We start from the raw sequence: 22,663 nt of genomic DNA, 5'->3' as shown, positions 1-22,663 counted from the left end.
GTTGGATTCAGGTATAGAGAGGTTTTTTTTTTCCTTTTATGCTTTGAGGCTTCCAGTTTTGAGTGGAGAGGTGGCATCTTTTAGTGTGCCATAGCAGGGCAATAAATGGCTTTTTCTCCTTATATTTCCACCTGGAGTGTAAATAACAGTATCATATATATTAATTCTTGGTTTAGAATGTCAATAATTCTGCCAACCTTGTTCTTACCCAAATAATTCAGGATTTAAATCTATAATGGAATGCATATTGAAGACACTCACAATGACTTGAATTATTTTTAACTAGAAATGTCTGCACTGTATCTGCACCATTTTCTTTAGGAAACAAAGCTTTGTCTCACCTGCAATTTGAAGAGACTTGTTTAAACCTCATTGTTTTTTTTCCACCCTGTTCCCATTTCTCCAGCAGCAGCAGAATTTCTCCTTAGATCCTCCATAAGTTACTAAGAAAACAACCTTCCTCCCTTACCAGGGAAAATCTGACAAACATATTTTTTCTTCAAACAGATGAAAACTTTATTCTCAAACATGACAGAGCGTTCCTTTTGTCAATGGCAAACCGAGGGAAACATACCAATGGTTCCCAATTTTTCATGTGAGTAGATGTGATCCCACACTGGAGCTTTTCTTACACAGAGAAGCGCTGTTCATGAGAAAGATGGTATTGCTAAATTCTCCATATCCATGTTCTCCATCTGATCCTGGCTAGGAGTGAGTGGCATTTGCAGGAGGAAATGTTAAGACATCACTATTTCCTTGTGACATTCATTTGGATTAAAGCTGGTGCTCCAGGGATGTTCCTCCTTCGTGGATTTTTTTTTTTTCCCCCTAAAAATATGGTTTGTGTTTTGTTCTTAGTGGTCAGAAAATAGATTCTTTGTGTGTGCACAAATCTCATGATGCTATCTGCAAATGGCATTGTATGTAGGGGAGAGTGAGATCTAGAGGTGGTTTGTATGGTTTTGCTCTTTAAGAGATGATGATTTATGATTTATTTTTGGGGAGAGGTTGTTTTGTTTGTTGTTTTTTCAGGAAGAGAATGAGTGGGGCTTTTGTTTAATGGGGTTTTTTATTTGATTATGGTGATTACTATTATTAATTTTTTGAGTGTTTGTTCCTGGCATACTTTTTTAGCACATACTCTGCATAATTCTGTTAACTTGTGCATATTACCAACACTATGTAAAATTATATGCTGATAATCAGATTTTTCCTTCATTACCTTGAAAATGCCATTCTAGTGACCACATTCTCTTAAATTATGGAAATTACAGAGAACACATTTACCTTTACTCATAAGTAAAACACTCAGCTCTGATAATTGAGGGTTTCCTGGTCAAAGCAGGTGCATTTTAGGTTGAGTATCAGTATTTTTAAACTTGCAAACTTTCATGTGATTATTCTTCTTGTTAACTCCTTTTTCAAAATTACCTCCTGTCAATGTTTAACATTTTGTATTTGGAAAGGTTAATAACTTTAAGCAGGTTAATAACTTCAGTCTAGAAATACTTTGTGAAACAACACTGGGTTTCAAAAGTAAATTTCAGCATAGTTACTAACTAGAAAAAGTCTTTTTTTCTTTGCCATCTTTCTTGGGGGATAAGAATGAATGGCGCTTCCCTGTCTTCAGTAAAGGAGAAAATTGTCCTCAAGAATCTTGTTTTTTTTTTTCCTTTGCCTGAAAAAGATCTTCAGTATGATATGATGTAGTTCAGATAAGAAACATTTTTAGGTCTTTTCCTAAAAAATGTCCTAAAAATGGAAGATGCATAGGAACCTAAAAGAAAGTCTTTCACAGTTACTGCTGTTCAGACATTCCACAGAGATAAAATTGTTTCAAAAGCTTGTTTTGTGTTCACTTCAAAGGAAATTTTAGATGTTGTGCTTCATTACAATAAATCTGAAAGGATATGTGTGCACACTAATATGGAAAACAGTTTCTATAGATACAACTCCATGGCTTAATAAGCTCTCTGAAGGCATTGCTTCATTATTTTTCACTTGATGACTTGCCTTTGGGTTCTCTTGCTTTAATTTTCCATTTTTAAACTTATCTGAACATTAAATGTGAAAACCTAATGATGTCACATCAGTCAAGCAGCTGTCATTTGAGGGCTCTAAAGTTTCTTTTCTCTCCTGCATTTGATTCCAAAGTCATCTTCTTTCCCTGATGCTTGGTAGGCTCAGCTTTGTTCAATCAGATTTAAACACCTTGTCTCTCCTCACACACCAAAAAAACCCAAGGTTGTGTTGGATACTAAATTATAATTAATACAGGACAATTCATGAAGATTATTTAAAAGCACTTTCATCAAATACAGAAGTATTTTGAAAGAATGCAGATTCCTTGAAAAATTGTGATTTTTTTTTTCATAGAATCACTATAAGGAGAAGTGTGAGTTCAGTGGGAATTGGTGCAGAGTATGAGACATAAAAAATTCCATGTGAGCTGGACTCACCTGAGCTGCCTGCAGGAATCCAGAGCTGCTTTAGGCTCCTGGGGTGTCCTTTGGCCTTCAGGGTGAGGGGGCTCTGCAGCTCTTACCTGCCTGCCCATGCAGATTTCTGGGCTATCTCTAATCTCTGAAAAGGACCAGCCTGCCCTGGAGCCAGGGAAGAGAATCAGAATTCCAAGTGGAAAATAGCTCTTCAAGGTTTTATCTAGGCAGTTTGTGCCTTCTCTTGAAAATGCAGTTTATTAAAGCAGTTAGTCTTGCTGGGTGGCATTTGTCTGATTACTTTTGGGAGTATACATTGTATATCTGTAGAGTTTTGCTTTAATAAAATATTTTCTTCCTTTTCACTTTAAGCTGAAATTAAAATGTGGGGTTTTTATACTCCCAGTAATGCTCAGTTTCTCTATAGTTTATCATTAGGAAAAATATTCTTTAAGTGTTTAACCTGGAAAGTTGTGAAAGGCAATGTTCAGTGGTAGACCTTCAGATTTTTTTTTTTAATATTTATATATATTTCAATTCATTGATTAAATTTATAGAAAGGGAGATAGTTCATCTGAGCTTCTTTAGAGCTCTGCATTTATTTTCAGGGATGAGAACTCTGTATCTTGCACACATCTAATGTAGCAGATAAGGAGTGCAAATAAGTGATTTTATTTTCTATAACAGTCCAAGTAGAGCTAAAATAATGGCAAGGATCCTGATTGTAGGAATTCTGTTAATTCATCAGAATTCCCTGCTCTCCAGAGAAAAGTTTTATTTGGAATAATGAGACTTTACAGGAGGTAATCAGGTAGCAAAAGTCTCTTTGGCATATTGAACCAGCAAGCCAGGCACAATAAAACTCTGCAATGCCTACAAGTTGATTTAAAGTGGTCAGTTTTACTTGAAATAGAATCTCCAGGCTCATCTTAATGTAAACAGGCATCTGACCCATCCTAAAAAAATCATCAGCTTTCTTAGTCAGGAATTTCTCTGGCATGAAAGAACTTGGAGGATTTCTGGCAACAGTGAGAATTGAGCATGGAGAAGGCAGTGGAGGTGATGTTAGAAAGCTTCAGGGAAAAACATGGACTGAGATCAAAGCTCTGGTGGAGAGTGGCACAGTTCCACAGAGGTGGAAGGAGTCAGAAGGGTGTCTGTGGAGTATCAAGTGCTGGGTTTAATGCCTGTAGATTAATTTCCTCCCCTTTTCTTTCCCTTAATTGAGTAGAAGCAACAGTTGTGTGGGAAGGAGAATGTGTGTAGCTGGGGGAGGATTGTGAGTTCCATGCACATGTGCTGTAAATAGGCCAAGTCTGTTCTCATGTGCCTGAGAAATATTTCCTGCTCTGGAGGAACACAGCAGTTTGCAGTCCAGCAGAAAGGATCCAGAGAGAATCCCTTTAGATTTGTGAAATACTGCAATTTCAGTTTTCATTACCCAAAGGTTTGTAGCAGTTCATTGTGGGCATGTGTTGGAGAGAGTTGTGAGCACCAGATTAGAAATTGACTCTGTGTTTTCAGGGAGCCCCACTCTGATTTATTTATTTTTTTTCCCTGTAGAACTCTCAGTGATTTTGCAAGTGTTCCCATCTGGGGGTGCTAATCTCTGACTGTTTCTGTTTCCATGTGGGTCCTGAGATACAGAATCCACAGAATGGGACAGAGATTGACAGGAACCACTCCAGAATCTTTTCTTTTTCTTATTTCCAGTAGCTGCTTTGAATTGCTGCTGCCAACACCAGCAGCAGTTACTGGGGGAGCCCTGCCCAAACAGAGCCCTGATATCCAGGGCTGTTCCTGGATATTCCAGCTCAATGCCATCATCCTTTGGGTGATGTTCTGGAGCTGTGTGCTCCCTTCTCAGTCCAGCTCATCTGGGAATAGCTTGTCTCTTCAGAGCCATTCCATCATTCCTGTGGCCATTCCCCACCTGCCAGTGAGGAAATTCACAGAATAGTGCAGCTCTGGTGAAAAATAGGGAATAAAAGAACAGGAATGAGACTCCTGATCCTCCCACGGGCTCAGCTCTGTTCCCCTGTCACACCAAATCTGCCAAGCTACATTTGTAATAAACCACAAGTGCCCCTACAGAGGGAAGGGTGAAGCAAAACAAAGTAACTTCTTTGTTAAAAGAGGGAAGTTTTGTTTAATAATTCTTTTATTGCTTGTTAGTTTGCTGAGGAATAAGCCTTTAGTGCAACCTAAAGAGGAGTCCTGGGTTCTGTTCCTTATCAGTTCAAATGCTTGGAGTTCTTGCCTCTCTGTACCACAGCTATTTAAAACTTGAGTGATTTCCTCTTACTGACAGATTTTTTTTTTTTTTCTTCTTGAAGTTGTTGTTGGTTTAATGTGTCTTTCAAGCTCTGCTTTCTTACTCAGAATTAAATAGGATTTTTTATTTTTAAAATGTTTTAACATGTGATACCATGCCCAGTTCATAAACTGAAACAAAGGAACCACTTTGATCTGCTAAATGAAGGATAAAATAATTTGGGAGGACTCTTGTTTTGATTTTGCAAATTATTTCTGAATGTTACCAGCTCATTAAAAGTAGTTCATACCTTTCTTGTGTCTCAGGTATTTTTCTAATCAACAGTTAATAATTTCCCTTTTTTACTGATTTTTGAGCTAATTATTGAATAGTTGACTGATACAAAAAGGAAAAAATGTCAAATGGAAGGAGCTGATGTTGCATTATCTTTGAGCATTATTGGTACATGTGCACTGCTCACATAAGCTTGATCAAAAGTTTATGAAAAAATGAAAACATTCCCAGGATACTTTTGTGTGTAACCAGTAACAAAAATTTCATTTCAGTGCTTGACTCTGCAGAGATAATTAATCACTGATAGTTTACTGGGGGGAGAGGGGTCTATGGATAAGCTCAGCTGATAATGCAGTTTTCAAACATTGCTGCTGCTCAGAATTACACCAGAGGACAAATCCACTATCAGCTGCTGCAGCTGTTTGGGCTTTTTTGCACCTGCAATGTGGTTTTTGTTCTAAATTCTGAACTGAAGCAATCAATGCACTTATTTTAGAGAAAACACAGATTTTTTTCTTAGTTGTAGAAAAGCTTCATAGTAGGAGGAGGATGTCAGCTAATTCTGAAACGTTTGAAGCTGTGAACTTCCTGGCTGTGTTTCCTTTGTGAATCCACACGTTTGTGTGCCAGCCTGGGAAGTTTCTGCTTGGGAATGGATTCAGCAGAACCTTTGAACCCCTGTGGAACTGCAAGCATGTGAATAAACCCACAGAAATTGCTTATTCATCTGCTTCAAGTTGGGCATTTTTTGCTGGAGTGAGACTTAGAGGGGTGTGGGGGCATTCTCTTTCGAACTGTTTGTTTTTTGCAGTAGATTTTGCCTTGAGTTTTCTTTTTGTTTTTAAGGAGAACTTTAGTTTTCAAAGTATACCTTGTATTCTAAAGAAAATTTAGAGCCCTCTTTTAGGCATCCTTTTTTTCTGCATACAACTTGATTAATATGAATTTAAAACTTGTATTTAATAAAACATAGACTCAGTTTTGTCTGAAAATGTATTACAATTTATTTCTGCCATTTTTGTGTAAAATTTACAGAAACAGTGTTACATCGTGCGCTCCAAAGGTAATGTCTCATTCCTCTAAGGCTGTGTCCTTTCCTTTTCTTTCTGTTTTTATCTTTCTTGTTTTTCTGATCATATTGTTATGTGCATTGAACCCTTTGTTAGGCCTGAGGTTCTTTTGGGGGGGGTGGGTGAGAAGGTGCTTTTTATCAAAATGATGATTTTCTCTTCAGCAGTATCTTAAATCAATTTAAACTTGAGTGAAGCAAGGTATTTTGTCTTTCTGTCAATAACTTGCATAACAGTATCTATTAAAAGGCAGATTTTGAATGGTTTCATTGAGAAGAGCTCTATATAGAAATATTCTAATAAAATATTATTTTGGGGGATGAACTCATCATGACTTTAGGTTTCCATAGTTCCAAGACAGGAGGTAGATTTGCTCCTGGTTAAGTTCTGAAGCCAAAGCAAATATTCAAGGATTGATGCAGCAAACCTTGAAATGCTCATTCAAAGTGCACCTTTGCAGAATTAATGTCAGATTACAGCCCTAACACTGAGGTGAGAAACCTTTCAAAGGCACCACAAGGATTTGGGGCTCTGCCTCTCATGGGAAGTTGTTCTCACCAAATCCTTGTGGTGCATCTGGAAGGACTTTGGGACAAAGCTTCTCCTCGTGTTCCCCTCTTGGTGAACAAGAAAAGAAGCCCTGTCCATTCTCTCTCAAATTTGCCAGGGGAATGGGGAAACCTCTGCATGTTTCAATGCACCAACCACCCCTTTCCCTGCTCAGCAAGGAGCAGTCTAAAGGCAGCTCTGCTTAGGTAATTTGCTTAATTAGTCTCCAATGCTGCTGCAGCATGGCAGGAGCACCTGCAGCCTCCCCAGCCCTGGGTTTGTGCCTATTGCTGTTTCCAGCTAATTCTAAACACTAAGTCTTCACTGCTATTGGTTTCATTGGAGTAACCCACTTCTGTTTTTTCACCCCTTTAAATCAGCTTCACAATTAAACCCACTTAAACTGTTTACTTAACAGCAGGTTGTTAATGCAGTTAACTCTTGCTTCAAGAGCTTCAAAAGCTGTAAGGATTTTATTCTTTGTAGCAATATGCTGTGTCAGCAAGTAAAAAAATCAAAGAACACCCACTGCTATTGAGAAATTTAATGTTGTGTTAATAGCATTTATTCCCCTGTATTAACCCAAAGAAGTTTTCAGTATTATTCAGTATTACAGAAGTGGATGGGCTGGTTGACATTTGAAGCTTTAAAAAAAATTTAAAAAATCAAGAGTGTAAGTACTCCTGATTCACAGTTCCACCTTTTGGGATGTGTTCAGTACTGCAGTGTTTTGTGGCCTAATAGTTCAAAACTCGAGGGAAGAGAAGTGTTTTAGAAGTAATATTTTATTCTAACAGTGAAAAACTGACTTGTTTGTATCAAATCTGTGTTATTGTAAATTTAGAAAAATTGTCTGTGATTATTTGAGAGGGAAAAAACACTTTAAAAGTACAATAGTTCTTGGGAGGAGAGAGAGAGAGAGGAAGAATGTTTTCACATATTAATAAAGTGATTTGAAAAGCTATTTCTATATATGTTTAATTTCTCCCCCAATATTTGAGCAGGTTCTGATGTTCTTTACTCAGTATTCCTGCATAGCAGGAATTCTGGCTCACTTGGAGAAGTAACTTTAGTTTGGCTTTGGAAAAGGATTCACAGCATTAGAATCCAAAAAATTTGTACAAAAGACAGTTGCATTTTCCATTCAAGCTCAGTGTGAGAAGCTGAAAAACAGGGAGGAAATCTGCATTTATCAGTGAAGTGTAGGTGGCACAGAATGTCTGCTGTTGATTTTTGGGAAGCCTGTGAGTTTTTGAGCTGAAGTGTTTGATTTAAGACAGAAATATTGCTTTGTATTCTGAGTCAGGAGGCCAAGCAGGTAAATGGTGAGTGAGAAAGAAGTGGTGGGAGGTGAGGAAAAGCAGAGAATCTCTCACATACCATAATTCTTCTTTTATTAAATAAACTGTCTTTAAAGTGACCTTGCAATCTAAGAAGCTAACAAGCTCAGAAACATTTAAATCCCACTGGTCACCTAATATTTATCACCAAATTGTATCTTCTCTGTGATTAAAAATCATAAAGTTACATTAAATGTGTATTTAAAGACATTTGGAAATTGTTTGCTGCATGCATGAAATGATACTTGGTACAGCTTTCAGTATGCACACTTAGCTAAACTTCAGACAAATACCATGTAAAAGTTTTAAGAAAGCCTGTGTATATAATCTGTAATTTAAATTTGTTAATGCCATGTATTTAACTGTGTTTTTTCACTATTTTTGTCTTACCTTCACCTCTTTTTTTTTTTTTTTTTTTTTTTTTTTTCTGTGTCATTCTCCTCTTTTACTTCATCTGAATCCCTGATTTTATTTTATTTTACCATCTTCCCATCTTGCTGTTTGTCCAACAGAACAACAAAACCTGCTCCTCATCTGGATGGGTGAGAATCCTTTCCAATTTCTCAAATGATTGCTGAAGTTTGAAGGTTATATTGAAAGTTGACAACAATGGGGAAACAAATCCTTAATTCTGTGGAAGATTATACAATGGGACAGGATGGAAAACAAAAGTTTCAGTTCTATAAAAATTTCAAGTCACAACTTATTTCCTAAAGCTGGACAAAAACTTGAATTGTCTTAAATCCTAAGATTATTTCTTTAAAACTTGTTGCTACCCTCAGCCCATAAATCTGGGAGTTGTATTGCCAAGTTTGATGTATTTGAGCAGTCATCTCTTTTGGGGCATGTTTTATGCTTACAATTTATGGGGCAAATGGAAGACAGAGAGAAAAATGTGGTACCATAGAACAAAACCAAGGATTCCTTTATTTTAACTGTCTCTACAGTGCCTGGGGGGAATTTTATCCTGGGTTTGTAGAGATCTATAAATTCTCCTTCTCTGGGGAGGGCTTTTGTCATGTTTATAGCTGGGCTTTTGATCTCTATTGCACAAAACTGCAAAAATAGAAGGGTGGGTTAGGAATTATAATCTGTTTACCCTGCCCTTGTAGAGGAGAGGAGACTGCTTCAATTTGAGGGAAATACTTGATGTCAGAGTGGATCTTTGTTTCACATTGCATAAAATCTCAGCATTGTTGTCCATGTTAAAATAATTTTAAAAAAATCTTATTTAATGCATTAAGAACTCTCAATGTTTCTACCTCAGACTGATTTTTTAAAATGTGAAATTAACTGGGCAATCATTACAGTGATTCATAGCTGTTTTGTGCTTTGTACATACTTTATTTCTGCAGTGTGCACGTTGTCTTTGGACTGGTTATTTCTGGGTTTGAAGTCATAGAACAGATAGAAAATCTCAAAACTGATACTGCCAGCAGGCCCTACGCAGATGTGAGAGTCATTGACTGTGGGGTGCTGGTCACCAGGTCAGCTAAAGATGGTGAGTGCCAGCTTTCCCAAAATTACTGCTGCCCATGTTCTCAGAGAGTACAAAAATCCCACCAGCAGCTAAAAAATCATTTTGGTAAATTGCAGAATCTTAATTAATTCTTGCGAGCCTGTAAAACGCAGATCTAAGAGAGGGTGGCACAGCAACAAAAAAGAAAAAAAAATTCTATCCTCAACATTTATCCCCTGTTCAGGTTAGAGATGGACATGACAAACTCAAAAAGGAACAAAAAGCTATTTTTCTGTATTTAAAAGAACAAGACATAAAGTTGAATTTTGTGCACTTTCCAAAGGTTTATTTTAAGATTCTGTGAAGTTAATATATACAATATATGTGGTTGAGCTTATTTTCCTTTTCATGAAGATTCATAGTGAATAAATGTTCTTAAATCTATGTCTAGACAGTCTCTGGGAATTAATGGAGTGTTAAAAGTTAGCATTTTCTACCTAATTTCTGATTTTCCATAAGGATAAGATGGTTATTTAGATCCTTTACAGAGTGTCAAGAAAAACCATAGTGCAAAAGTGTGAGGATGCAGAAAAGAGAAAATGACAAGGTTTTAAAAATAAAAAACACACAACTGAGCCAGCAACTAATTTGTTTTTAATCTTTGATTTGCAACCTGTGCATTGTTTCCAAGTGCACCTAATTTTTTTTGCTATTAGTGGTTTTTGCTTATCTACGTATTCTGTCTTTGCTGGAAAATGGATTTAGACTGGGCACAATCAGATTAGTTTTTATTATGATTATTTAATATTGGGGAAAAAATTCACAGAGCTTCTCTGAAACAGCCCATTTGTGTATTTATGCATTATAAAATTGTGTGCTTTGTGCTTTTACATGCACACAAGTGTGCACAGTGTAAACTGAAAATATCTCTTCAAGCTTTGGAGAAGAAGAAGAAAGTTTGCTCTGACTCAGAAGCCTCAGAATCCTCCTCCAGTGCATCCAGCTCTTCAGAATCCTCATCTGAGAGTGAGGCTGAGAATGAAAGGAGCAGGAGGAGAAAGAGAAAAAGAAGAGCTAAAACCAAACAATCCAGGAAACGAAGGAAGGAGGAGAGGAAGAAAGAGGATCCAAGGTGCAAGCGAACCTCAAGCCAAAGACGGTGACTGCTCTCTTCAATTTAACAATTGCAGTGAAATCTGGGGAATACTGCTTTGTTTTCATGAAGTGCTCAAGCAGTAAATATGAAAATACTTTTTTAAGTTTGGGGTTTAGTGCATGATTTTGTAAACGAACAAAAATGCCTAAAGCTGAGCTTGTTGTTTAGTTTTCCATGAAATTGAAGATCTTTGTAGATAGAAGCAAGAGTGATGTTGAAATAACTAAATCCCAGCATGTGAAACTATTCAGAGCTCAGCACACCTGTGTAAAAGTGAGACTTTAGACAAATTGCAGAACTTTATACATATATTTGATATATTTAAAAAAATATTTCACAACAAGCTGTAAATGAAAAGCAGAATTATGTGCTATAAAGCAAGAACTAAACTTTCTTTAGCCTAAAATGGATTGTGGAACACATTTTAAGTTAAGCCAACTTTAAGTTTGCTGCATCTTGTTTTGGAATCCAGTGAGAAAAGGGATTTTTTCCAGCTAATGGTGATTTCTCACCCTGCTCTTTCCCTTAGCAGCCTTTCTGACAAGAGTGATGTCACAGACAAAGTCGACCTTAGCACAAAGCGGGACAAGCCCGTGGTACGTCCTGAAGAAATCCCCCCAGTGCCTGAAAATAGATTTTTGCTCAGAAGAGATGTGCCTGTTGTCAATGTAGAGCCTGAACCGTAAGGAACTCTGAGCTTTTTATTCTGCCTTGCTGAAAACTCTGCATGAAATATTCCTGTTAACATTCTCTTCCTGGTGCTGCTGCCTGCAGTGTCAGGATTGCTGCATGATTTAATTGTCCTTTTTCCAGTTTGCTTTGTGATGTGCCTTGTGACCTGTGCCAGGGGTTTTCAGTGAGATCTCAAGATGATTTCATTGATCTTTAAGGATGTTAAACTCAATTACAAACAATTAATTAATAATTTCAGAGGTAATCATGCAATGCAAAGCACAGGAAATACTTGATTGCAAGGGAAACTTGGAATTGGGAGAGGTGATTTTTCATCTTTCTTTGAATGATGAAGAAACTTTGGTTCAGAATCAATCACCTGGAATTTTATGACTTGTCAGTGTTTGAGAATAAAAGAAAATCCTCTTCTTTTGCTACAAAGGAAGTCACAAGTTCACAAGATACTTTCAATGTGTTTTGTACCTCCACTGTCAAATTTCCTTGCTTTTGTAACTGAGCTAATCCAATACAGTGCCAGATACCTCTGAAATCAATGCTGGGTTTGTTTGGTGTTGGGTTTTTTAATTTCCCTTAATGGTACAGATTCCTGTAAGTCTTTTCTTGGATCATCACTCTCATTCCCAAAGATTTGCTAACTACTTTTGGGGATATTGCACAAGCTGAAAGAAGCAAAGCTTTAGAACCTGTGAACTATCCTGAAGTGAGATCCTGAAACTCTTCTGCCCATGTTATCTTCAGGATTTGTGCCCCAAACATGAGTTAACCTCTTGTGACAGTGTTTTGTAAGTTCATTTTTAGCATTAATTTCTGTGTCAAGAGTCCAGGCTGCACATTTGGTTGAAAACAAATACATGTTGATTTGCTTTTTGTTGCAGAACTCTCTTGCTTTGTTTCTTGAAAAAAAAAAAAAAAAACACTGAATGCTGTCTGAAAATAAATGAATAAGATGATGAATAGTTCTCATTTTTAACTTAAACTAATTGTAAGTTTTTGGTTTTTTTTTTCTGTGTAACTTCATACTTTATTAATTTATGTAGGAAGCTTCTTGATGCTGCACCAGTTCTGACTGACCAGAAACCATCAGTCTCTAAATCTGGACGAAAAATTAAAGGAAGAGGCACAATAGTATGTGACAATTTTATTTATTTCTTTATTTCCTCTCACCCAGAGTATCTTCCCTGACTTTCAGCTTTGAATTTCCTTGGAGGGCTTTGTATGACACTTTATTTACATGTTGTAGGATCCAGTTTAGAAAGCATTGAAATCCTGTCAGGTAGTTGATGTTGTAACACTTTTCCATCCTTCCTGTTACTGGTTTTTTACTTAAAGATTGTTTGGGGAAAAAAAAAAAAAAGCCTAAATGGAATGTTTGGAAATACTTATGTAAATAAAGACTTGGGGAAAAATAACTTAAAGCTGAGGGGAATTGGTATTTGCCAGATATTGAGGTTTCTGTCTTTTTTTCATCTTTTTGGCACCCTCTCAGCAAAATTATGAATGATAAAAGATGTCACTTAGGGCTGGGAGTTGGAGAAACACATTTCTGTTCCATCTCTAATAGTGTTTATTAGCACAGTTGCTGTCCAGGTGAAGTTCATTGATGTTTCTCAGAATACTTACCTGTAGATCCACAAGACTCCAGAGTGTAAAATGTGAGAATTAGGAAGGTCATGACATCCTGCAATCTTTCAGCCCATTCTTCTATAAAAGTTGTTTTTTAAGTAGTCATTGCTTCAGCTGAAACAGTAGGGAAGCTCAGGTTATCTTGATTTTGTTGGGGCTTTTTTTATATGTAAGAAGGATGTCTTAATTACTTCTGTAAACCTGGATAAATAAATACATGCATCTTTGTGATTTTTATTCTGGGGGACGACACTTTTTTTTGTCCCATTTTTACTGCTTTATAAGTGGCTCAAAATAATTGAGTCAAATCCAGATGTGCTTTTATTGAGTCAAGGAGCATCTGATTTCCTCACAGAATTTACCTAAGTGTGTATCCCACTGGGTAATGGAAAATAATGAGTTAGCAATAGCAGAGTTCTTCTTTCTCTGCTGCACGAGTAGCTCTTGTTGCCTACTTAAATGCTCTACCTAAGCATAATTTTTTTAATGTGAAGCTTCATTGCTCTTTTTTGTGAAAGAGTTTGGGGGGTTTTTTTGTGAGTTTTTGTGTTCAGCTTTCTATTTTTTAATTGTTTTCAAGTGACTTAATCTGGGTTCCCATTTCTGAAGAGTTGTAACTTTTGAAATGGGGTTTTGTCTTCACTCCTACAAACCGTGAAGTGTCTGACTAAAATGAAACATCTGTGCTTAAAAAACCCGAGGGTGGTTATCTGCAGTAATTGCGTTATTCCAAAAAGGGATCCGTGGCCTCTTCCTCCATTCTTCCTTTCATGTTTTGAAAAGCTGGGAGAGCTGCTGTCCCCTGTCAGAGTGCTGTGAGTGTGAGCAGCAGCAGCGGGCTGTGCAGAGCCCTGGCTGCAGCTGTGTGTGTTTGTGCCCAGCGCTATCACACCCCGCCGCGCTCCCGCTCCTGCTCCGAGTCCGACCATGAGGAGAGCAGCGAGACCCCTCCCCACTGGAAGGAGGAGATGCAGAGGCTGCGCACCTACCGAGCGCCCAGCGGGGAGAAGTGGAGCAAAGGAGACAAGTAAGAGGAGCCCTACACAGCTTTGGGATGTGCTGGCCTTTGGCAAGCCCTGCTGGATGGTGGATATGTACCACCTCAGTACCAGCATGAGAGAAAACCGACAGGAGACGTTTAGATTGGATATTAGGAAATTTTCTTTCGCAGAAAACAGGTCGCCCAGGGAAGTGTGGAATCAGTGTTCAGAAAACATTTGGATGTGGCACCTGAGGACATGTTTTAGTGCTGAACGATGTGATGGTGTTGGTCTTTTCCAACCTTAAAGATCAGTGATTTCCTTATCCTCAAAGTTTTCTTCGGAGTAAAACAATCGATTCCACTAAACCTTTATTTAGCTGTATGTTTCAGCAGTTTCAACTCTGATGGGTGGAAGTCAGCTCTCCAAAATTCCTGATGGCTTGATACTAAATATGAGTTTCTATCAAAGATAAATCTTAAAAGGAAAACTTAAATGTATTATATGTAATTATTAGTGAATAATTGCAAATGTTTCTGATTTTTTTTTTTTTTTTATATACGGATATGTTTTAAGACTTGTATTTCAATATGGTTGAAGGATCCTGTAGTTGTAGAGGTCAAAGTCCTGCAGACTGGGGTAATTAAAACTTTAAATCTCTTTACACGGGTCATAAAATTTGCAAGATTTGTGGGTGTAGGCTGATTTATTTCTTAGGGGGAAGTAGCACTTGATAGCGATGAATTCTATATCTTAAAATGAGTGTAAAAAATATATCTTAGAATGAGTGTAAGGATCTCAAAGCAATTCTCCGCTATTAAAGTGTGTATGCTAGGGTTTATGCAAACTTAGTTTAAAAAGACTTAATTTTATCTAAGGGTTTTTATAGAATTTGCACTTAGTCTAGGGTCTATCTGTGTGTTTTCCAGACTGAGTGACCCCTGTACAAGCAGATGGGATGAGAGAAGTGCGTCCCGGAGATCCAGGTCCTGGTCCCATAACGGTTATGCTGATCTGAGCACTGTGAGATACTCCAGCCATCACAAGAAGCACAGGAAAGAGAAAAAGAAAGTGAAGCATAAAAAGAAATCTAAAAGGCAGAAGCATTTCAAGAAGCACAAGCAAACAAAGAAAAAGAAAACATCAGCCTCCTCAGATGTAGAGTCCTCTCATTCCTTCCACAGGAGGACAAAATCATCTTGTGATCGTGAGAGGAAATCTCGTTCTTCTTCCTTGTCTTCCAGGCGTTCATCCAGGAGAGACTGGTCTAAATCTGATAAGGAAGACCAGAGCTTGTCATCTTTATCAAGCAGAGGGTCTCGATCGTACTACAGGTCCAGATCCAGGTCTAGATCTAAATCGAGATCTTACTCCAGAAGAAGTTCTAGATCGAGATCAGCCTCTAAATCATCGCGATCTCGAAGTAGATCACGGTCAAGTTCTAACCCCAGGCAGCAAAAGACTGTTCCCAATTCTCCACGAAACATCTCAGCACGGTTAAATGACACTAAGCTGACCAAGGCTGCTGAGCCTGTCCGAGCAGTGATACTGCCCAGTGACAAGGTTATCGTGCCACCAGTTGTCCCAGAAAACCTCCCTGTCATACCCTTAAGTGACAGCCCCCCACCTTCAAGGTGGAAACCTGGGCAGAAACCTTGGAAGCCATCGTACGAGCGAATTCAGGAGATGAAAGCTAAAACAACCCACTTAATTCCCACCCAAACTAATTACAATTTAGTGGTGGTTAAGGAGGCCAACACCTCTTCCTCCTACCGCAAGCAGGAGAGGAGCTCGGAGAGCGATCGGAGCGGGTATTCCAAAGGCCGCAGTGACAGGAGCTCGGAGAGCTGGCCCAGGTCCAGGAGCAGGTCCTCTCCAAGCCGCTCATACTCAAGATCTTACTCAAGGTCTAGAAGCCCATCGAGCTCAAGGACGAAATCTCCTTCTTCTGGCAGGTCAGCATCCCCAGGTAAATACCGCAGTGACAGGTCGGGGTACAGCGAGTCCACATCCGACTATTCCCTCAGCGATGACGACAGGCACAGGAGCAGGAGGAAATCCACAGCCAGTGATCCCAAAGCTCGGGGCCTCAAACTGAGGCAGGAAACGAGCTCTGAGAGCACTTTGCCTTACGAGCATCCAAAGGATTATGATGAGTCTTCCCAAGGCTTGAAGGAGAGTGACAGTTTGTCATCCTCAGACTTCTCCTCCGACAGCGAGCGCTCTGCCAAAGCCAGAGCGGTCCAAGAAAAAGAAGGGGATGCTGAAAAACAGGATAAAAATAGCTTAAATTCTGAGAGAGTGGAGGAGAAATCCAAGGGTGAGCAGGATTCTGATCACTCCAAAAAGAAAGCAGCTAAGGAGAAGTGCTCTGAGCAGCCCAGACGTGGTACAAGAACAAAACGCAAATCCTACTCAGGCAGCAGATGGGACTCGGAGTCAAATTCTGAAAAAGGAGAGGCAAAGCGTAACAGGGGGGACTCCAGACTCTCCTCTGGGAAAGAAGAAGGAGAGGCCACCTCAGGGTCTGACACAGAGCTTAATGTTACCAAAAGGATAAAAAAACAATCCCATTCCTCAGAGGGCTTTTTGAGTTCTGACTGCACGTGGAAGACAAGCAAACAGTTGTCATCTTCTGAGTCTGAGAGTTCTCGTTCCAGCTCAGCAGACACTCGAGGCAAGTCGAAAAAACACAAACACGGGTTGAAAAAGACTCCTAAAAAATCACATTCCAAAAAAGCAAAAGAAAAATCGAAAGGCAAAAAGGAGAAAAAACACAAAGTCCAGAAAAGAAAAGAAACGTTTCATTGGCAGCCCCCCCTTGAGTTTGGGGAAGAAGAGGACGATGAGATAAATGAAAAGCCGGTTACTAAGGATGATAAAAAAGAAAAGCAGCTTAGCAGGGACATAAAGGATAAAAAACAAGTTTATGAAAAGGATGAAATAGTCACAGATAAAATGGGAAATGGTGAAAAGTCATATGTGAATGAAAACCTTTTAGATAAAACCACCACATGTGAGGCCTCACCAGATCGCAGCAACCTTAATAAAGAGCCCATTGAAACAAGCACTTCAGCTGGTATTTTAAACTCAGGAATAAATGTGGCTGCCTGTAAGAGTGAGATTAAACAAGAAAATAACCAGAATGGGCTGGAAGATGTTATTCAGACAGATGACAACATGGAGATTTGTACTCCGGATCGTAACTCGCCGGGGAAGGTGGATGTGGATGTTTTGTCTCCTGTCATTCTCACTGCTAAACCTTTAAGTGCTGGTGTGAAAAAAGAGTTACAGGTTGAGACCCCTGAGCAAGATGCTGTCAAGCTGGGAAACAACATAAGAGACTTTATTAATATTAAAGAAGAAAAAGAAACGGGAAGGCAAGAAAATAACTCTGCCCCTGTGTCTGGTGCTAAAGACTGTAGTTTAAAAAATGAAATTTCTGAAAATACACTGAGCAATATGATAGACAATAAATGGAAGCCTTTGCAAGGTGTTGGTAATTTAAAACCAGCAACAATTAATACAACCACGGAGGTTAAAAATGTAGTGCCAGTACCAGAGCCTAAACCAGCAGGTTTAAGAATTGAAATAAAAGCAAAAAATAAAGTAAGGCCTGGGTCTCTTTTTGATGAAGTGAGGAAAACAGCCCGGCTGAATCGTCGGCCAAGGAACCAAGAAAGTTCCAGTGAGGAGGAATCTCCAAGCAGAGATGACAACAGCCCTTCCAGGAGTCTCAGCAGGTCACGAAGTAAATCTGAGTCTAAATCCAGACACAGAACAAGGTCCATATCCTACAGTCACTCCAGAAGTCGATCCCGAAGTTCTACATATTCATATAGGTGAGAAGCTTGTGCTGCTTCCACAGCCAGCCCTGGCCAATTGAATGTCCCTACATTTTCAGGGAATGCTTTTCAGATCGTGGTTTTTGGTTTTTTAACAGTCCTGTCATATAGAACCACAGAGTCATTTGGGTTAGAAGGGACCTTAAAACCCATCCAGTTCCACCCCCGGCCATAGGATGGAACTTCCACCATCCCAGGATGCTCCAAGCACTGTCCAGCCTGGATTTGCATATATCCAGGGGCAGCCATAGCTTCTCTGGGCACCCTGTGTTAGTGTGAAGTGTCCTCCTTTTTCTGTCACTCCAGGCCCTTGTCCCCAATCCCTCTCCAGCTTCTGGAGCCCCTTTAGTCCCTGGAAGGGCTCTGAGCTCTCCCTGGAACCTTCCCTTCTCCAGATGAACACCCCCAGCTCTCCCAGCCTGGCTCCAGCCCTCGGATCAACTCAGTGACCGTATCATCTATCAAGTATGAAATAAACATTCAGCTAAAACCCTAAAGATTCAAAACTTCTCCTGGTTCCCCCTTTCTGCTGCTCTCCTCAGTTGTGTTCTCCCCTGGTGTTGTAGGTCCAGGAGCTACTCGAGGAGCCGGAGCCGGGGCTGGTACAGCAGGGATCGCTCCCGGAGCCGCAGCAGCTCCTACCACAGCTACAAGAGCCGCAGGTGAGTTCATCCAGCTGCACATTTCTCCTCCTCCTGTGCCCCCTCTGCCCCTGCTCTCTTCAGCACTTGTGGTTTCTGCTGACTAAAAACCCCTCTGTGCTTTGGATTTTGTCAGTCGGAGCTATAGCAGGAGCCGATCCTGGAGCAGTTCCTATGGTCACCACAGTCGATCCAGGTATGGATTGTCCTTTTGTACAAGCTCTGCAAGAAATGTGCTGCCCATCAAATCACCTTACTAAAAGTGTACTTTTATTTATATTTCTTTAAAGTAGACTTCATTACATAGTTGTTGTACATGATACTATTATCATACATACTACCTATTATTATTATACTTATATACCTATATTATTTATACATATATAAAATACTACCGAATTATTATTATTATACATACTGTAATGCAAGTGCATATCTAAATACATGTTTTTTAATATTAAAAAAATCCTTTTTAAGTTTGCTTTTATCTCATAGAAACCCAGAATGGTTTGGGTTAGACAGGACTTTAAAGATGATCCAGTTCCAACCCCCTGCAACCCCCTAGATCAGGATGCTCCAAGCCCCATCCAGCCTGGCCTTGGACACTTCCAGGGACATGTAGTACTTAAAATTATTATTATAATACCATGATGGCAACTTGAATTAAAGCAAAATGAACACAGGACATTTTCAAAAGCTGAAAAAAACCAAACCATCCTGACATTACAGTTGCAGGTAATGCTGCAAGTAGTAGTGAACATACTTGCTTTTGTTTTTTTAAATATAATTGAATTATAAATGGAATCACTTTGATAGCTTTCAGAAGTATTAGCAAACAAGAATTTTACTAGAAAAAAAAAGAGCACTAAATTTTATAAATGCTTAGTATGTCCTTCCTAATCAAATTTGAGATTTTTAGTTATTTTGAAGATTGTTGTTGTGTGAAAACCTTTATAAAGTGTAGAATTGTTCGCTGCATCTTTGAAAGTAATTTCTATATAGCCCCTCATGTTTCTATACAAATATCCTTTAAACCAGCATTTTAGACCAGAAATTGTGAATTCACAAGTACTTTTGTCCCCCCTTTAAAGCAGGTCCTACACCTATGACAGTTACTACAGCAGGAGTCGGAGCAGGAGCAAGAGGAGCGACAGCTACCGGAGATCCCGGAGCTACGACCGGAGATCCAGGTGGGTCTGACCCTGCTTTGGTGCACGAGGATTTGCTGAACACAAACACAGGATGTTTAACAAGGCCACAGTGCTGGTTTCTTCCTCATCAAAAGAAGAAAACACTCAGCAAAAGGAATAATTCAAGTCAAATTAAGATTAAAATCAGAGCGTGCGTGTGAGCGAGGAAGTCGGAAGTTCTCATATTGCAAATATGAGGATGGGGAAGCAGCCAGGATAAGAGAAAGTTGATTTTCAGTTCATTGTGTCCATGCATTCAGAATTGGCACCTTTTCCCATGGAAAGGATGAAGTCCCCATCCCTGGAAGTGTCAAAAACTTGTGGAAATGGCATTGGGGACATGGTTTAGTAGTGAAGACAGTGGGGCTGGGTTAACCATTGGACTTGGTGATCTCAAGGTCTTTGCCAACCTTAATGATTCTATGATCTGGTTTTTTAATAACATCAAGTGTTTCTTAAAACCCATATAGCTCTCAAGATTTAAATCCAGTGCTCTGTTATGGATTAAAAGCTGTGTGCTATACAGAGAATTCCACTGGATGGTAAATTCTTTTTGATTACACTGCAGAAGTGGATTTAAAACAATCTGGAAGGGAAATTAAAAGTTTTGCCACAATCCAGATTTAATTTTTAACTTCCTAGAATGTATTTTGAAAGAATATTTTTACCTGCAAATCTGATGAGTTTAGAATAAATTTTACTCTCCTCAGTCCAGGGGATTTATAAAAGTGTAAGTGAGCACATTTCACAGAGATCAGAGATATGGAGAGTTGTAGATACATTTAATATCCCTGATGATTTGTTTTATACCTTTTAATATGCCCCCTATTAGTCATAAATCAGGTTTCTAAGACTACTGTACATTTCCATCCTGTCCTCATATGAATTTTTCTCAGCTTTATACCAACTCTTAATGGACTTTGCTCTCACCCATTTGCACAAGACAACTTTCATCTTGTGTTGAAGGGAAAATTAATGAGATTTAATGAAGAATGTGGAAATAAACTTAAAAACCATTGCTTTATTAAACTGAGGAGCTTCAGTGTGAGATTAGGAAATGCTCACCTTTCACTTAGAAAGCTTCCCTTGCAGGCTGGAGGCTGGGAAAGCTCTGAAAGCTTGTTCTGTGTAATTTGAACGTGTCCTGTGGCTTGTCTGAAACCATCTGGGCTCTGTGTTGACATTTGGCCAGGTGCTGAGCTTGGAATTTGTCTGGAGGAGCCAAAACATTTTAAATACAATTTCCACACTGCAGACACACAAACACACCTCTGTTGTGGTTATGGGGCCTAATTTTTAAGACCCTCCTTCAAACAAGAAAATCAAATACATAAATCAAGGATTTGTGAAATTATCCCAGTTGAGAAATGCTTGCAGTGTAAAATTCCACTTGTTAGAATACACTTCTCACTCAGCTCAATGAGCTTTTATTAAAAACATTAATTTTGGATGGTTTTAACTGTAACAGAGAAAGCAAGAAGTTGCAAACAGTTTGTCTTGAGTTACAGAGAGTTTTCATCATATGGAGTTAATGATTATTTCCATTTTGAATATCCTTTAACGAATCCTTCACTTACAACAAATACAATCCTGTAAAACACTGGTGTGTTTGCTTATCCGTGGCAACTTTTTTAACATGATGCAATTTTAAATTTGAAGCTCAAATGCAGCTTTGAGGCACTGAAATGATTTTTTTTCCTCCTTGCAGATCCTACGGCTCCGACAGCGACAGCGACCGCAGCTACTCCAACAACAGGAGCCCCAGTGAGAGCAGCAGATACAGCTGAGGATGGAAACTGCTTTCCAGAAGTTTTTTCAGTGTTACATTCAAAAAAACTGTTCTGACTATGTCACAAATGAAGGTTGTTTGCTGAATTAGCTCAACTCTCTGCTTACAAAGAGAAGGACTGAGCTCGACAGCTGATGTTATTTTTTATTTTTTTTTTAATGTCAAATGCAACTTTTACAAAGTAATAATAAAAAATCCCAGTTTGGTTTCCTTGAATCAGCTTTTCCAAGCCATGAATGACACTTAGAATTGCTGCCACCACTTTTTGGGTACAGCAGTCAGAACTGTCTTCAAGTCTGTTTATAAACACCTTAGGAAAGATGTGCTAGCAACTATTAAACTGTGAAGTCAATTTCTTAAAAAGGCTGCCATTTCTAGTTGATGAAAATGCTTTTTTTTATTGCTGGAAGCTGTTTCCATGCTGTCTTGTTTGTTGATTATTGCATTCTACACAGGATATAGGTGAACAAAACAAAGCCTGCCACTCTGTCTTAATCCCTCCTGAACTGTGATGTTCTGGAATTCTGCTGGCAAAGGTGAGCTGATGCTCAGGGGGAAATGTCAAACTGACAAGCAGTGAGCAAAAGTGTGATGAATGAGTTTGAAGCTTAATATCCCACTTGTCTTAACTTTTTATGTTTGAAAGATGAATTTTGGGATAAACAGCAATGTCCTTCAGAGACTAAAAATGTGTTTCTAAACACTTCCTGATTTTGATTCCAGTTCCTATCCCAGTGCTTGGCATCCTTCAACACATTTTGAATGTTGTAAACCATGAGTGTATCATGATTTTGTCCAAAGCACTCTTTCAAAAGCTGACATAATGATAATTTTTTTGAGAAAACCAGCCATAAAAGTTCCTCTATAAAACCTCCTTTATAAAAGCTCTGTATCCCATTCACCATAGGGAGTATCAGATACTGATATTGCAGATACTGAATTATACCTTGTTAAAACAGAACTACAAAAATACTGGGATGCTTCATAAAAAGCAATGACACTATTTTCAAAGTCAAGTTTAGTACCAAAAATTATTTGTAAGTTACAGGTAAATGATTTGCAAAAAAATAAATAGATTCTAGCTGAAGGCCATTGAGTAATTCTTTAGATATTCTGATGGAGTTGATTTAAAATCAACTTTTTGGGGAGGTTTAGAAATTTGTGTACTGACAACCAGATGTTTTAATGGCAGAATGAAAATGAGGATCTGTAGTGACAAAACAAATGTGCTAATGAGCATTCTTGTACCATTACAGTTTCCATTACTGACTTTTCTGTAATATCTGGAGATGCTTTCATTTCCTCATTTTCAAATAGTGGAAACCATTTTTCTTAATCTCAT

At 38.7% G+C, this 22,663-nt stretch overlaps 1 protein-coding gene across 8 annotated transcripts in view; it reads left to right on the top strand.

The window, feature by feature from the left end:
• The window catches only part of NKTR (natural killer cell triggering receptor), a 34,036-nt gene extending 12,499 nt beyond the window's left edge, over positions 1 to 21,537 (top strand). For 2 of the 8 annotated variants that reach the window (XM_079300488.1, XM_079300489.1), the window contains 12 exons: positions 508 to 595; positions 8,458 to 8,487; positions 9,301 to 9,446; positions 10,341 to 10,563; positions 11,090 to 11,156; positions 12,291 to 12,378; positions 13,758 to 13,903; positions 14,786 to 17,698; positions 18,268 to 18,363; positions 18,479 to 18,538; positions 19,434 to 19,532; positions 21,241 to 21,537. In XM_079300488.1, coding sequence (XP_079156614.1) covers positions 9,444 to 9,446; positions 10,341 to 10,563; positions 11,090 to 11,156; positions 12,291 to 12,378; positions 13,758 to 13,903; positions 14,786 to 17,698; positions 18,268 to 18,363; positions 18,479 to 18,538; positions 19,434 to 19,532; positions 21,241 to 21,319 — 3,774 coding nt within the window. In that variant the 5' untranslated portion in view covers positions 508 to 595; positions 8,458 to 8,487; positions 9,301 to 9,443 and the 3' untranslated portion in view covers positions 21,320 to 21,537. Of the gene's footprint in view, positions 1 to 507; positions 596 to 6,026; positions 6,050 to 8,457; positions 8,488 to 9,300; positions 9,447 to 10,340; positions 10,564 to 11,089; positions 11,243 to 12,290; positions 12,379 to 13,757; positions 13,904 to 14,785; positions 17,699 to 18,267; positions 18,364 to 18,478; positions 18,539 to 19,433; positions 19,533 to 21,240 lie in introns of those variants that run through there. The other 6 variants (XM_079300490.1, XM_079300492.1, XM_079300486.1 and 3 more) reach the window with 6 other exon arrangements.
• Positions 21,538 to 22,663: the final 1,126 nt, after the last annotated feature.

This window comes from Erithacus rubecula (assembly GCF_903797595.1).
Source record: "Erithacus rubecula genome assembly, chromosome: 3".
In the NCBI taxonomy this organism is placed as follows: domain Eukaryota; kingdom Metazoa; phylum Chordata; class Aves; order Passeriformes; family Muscicapidae; genus Erithacus; species Erithacus rubecula.
The sequence above is the reverse complement of the archived record's forward strand: the minus strand, read 5'-3'. Positions and strand labels throughout refer to the sequence as shown.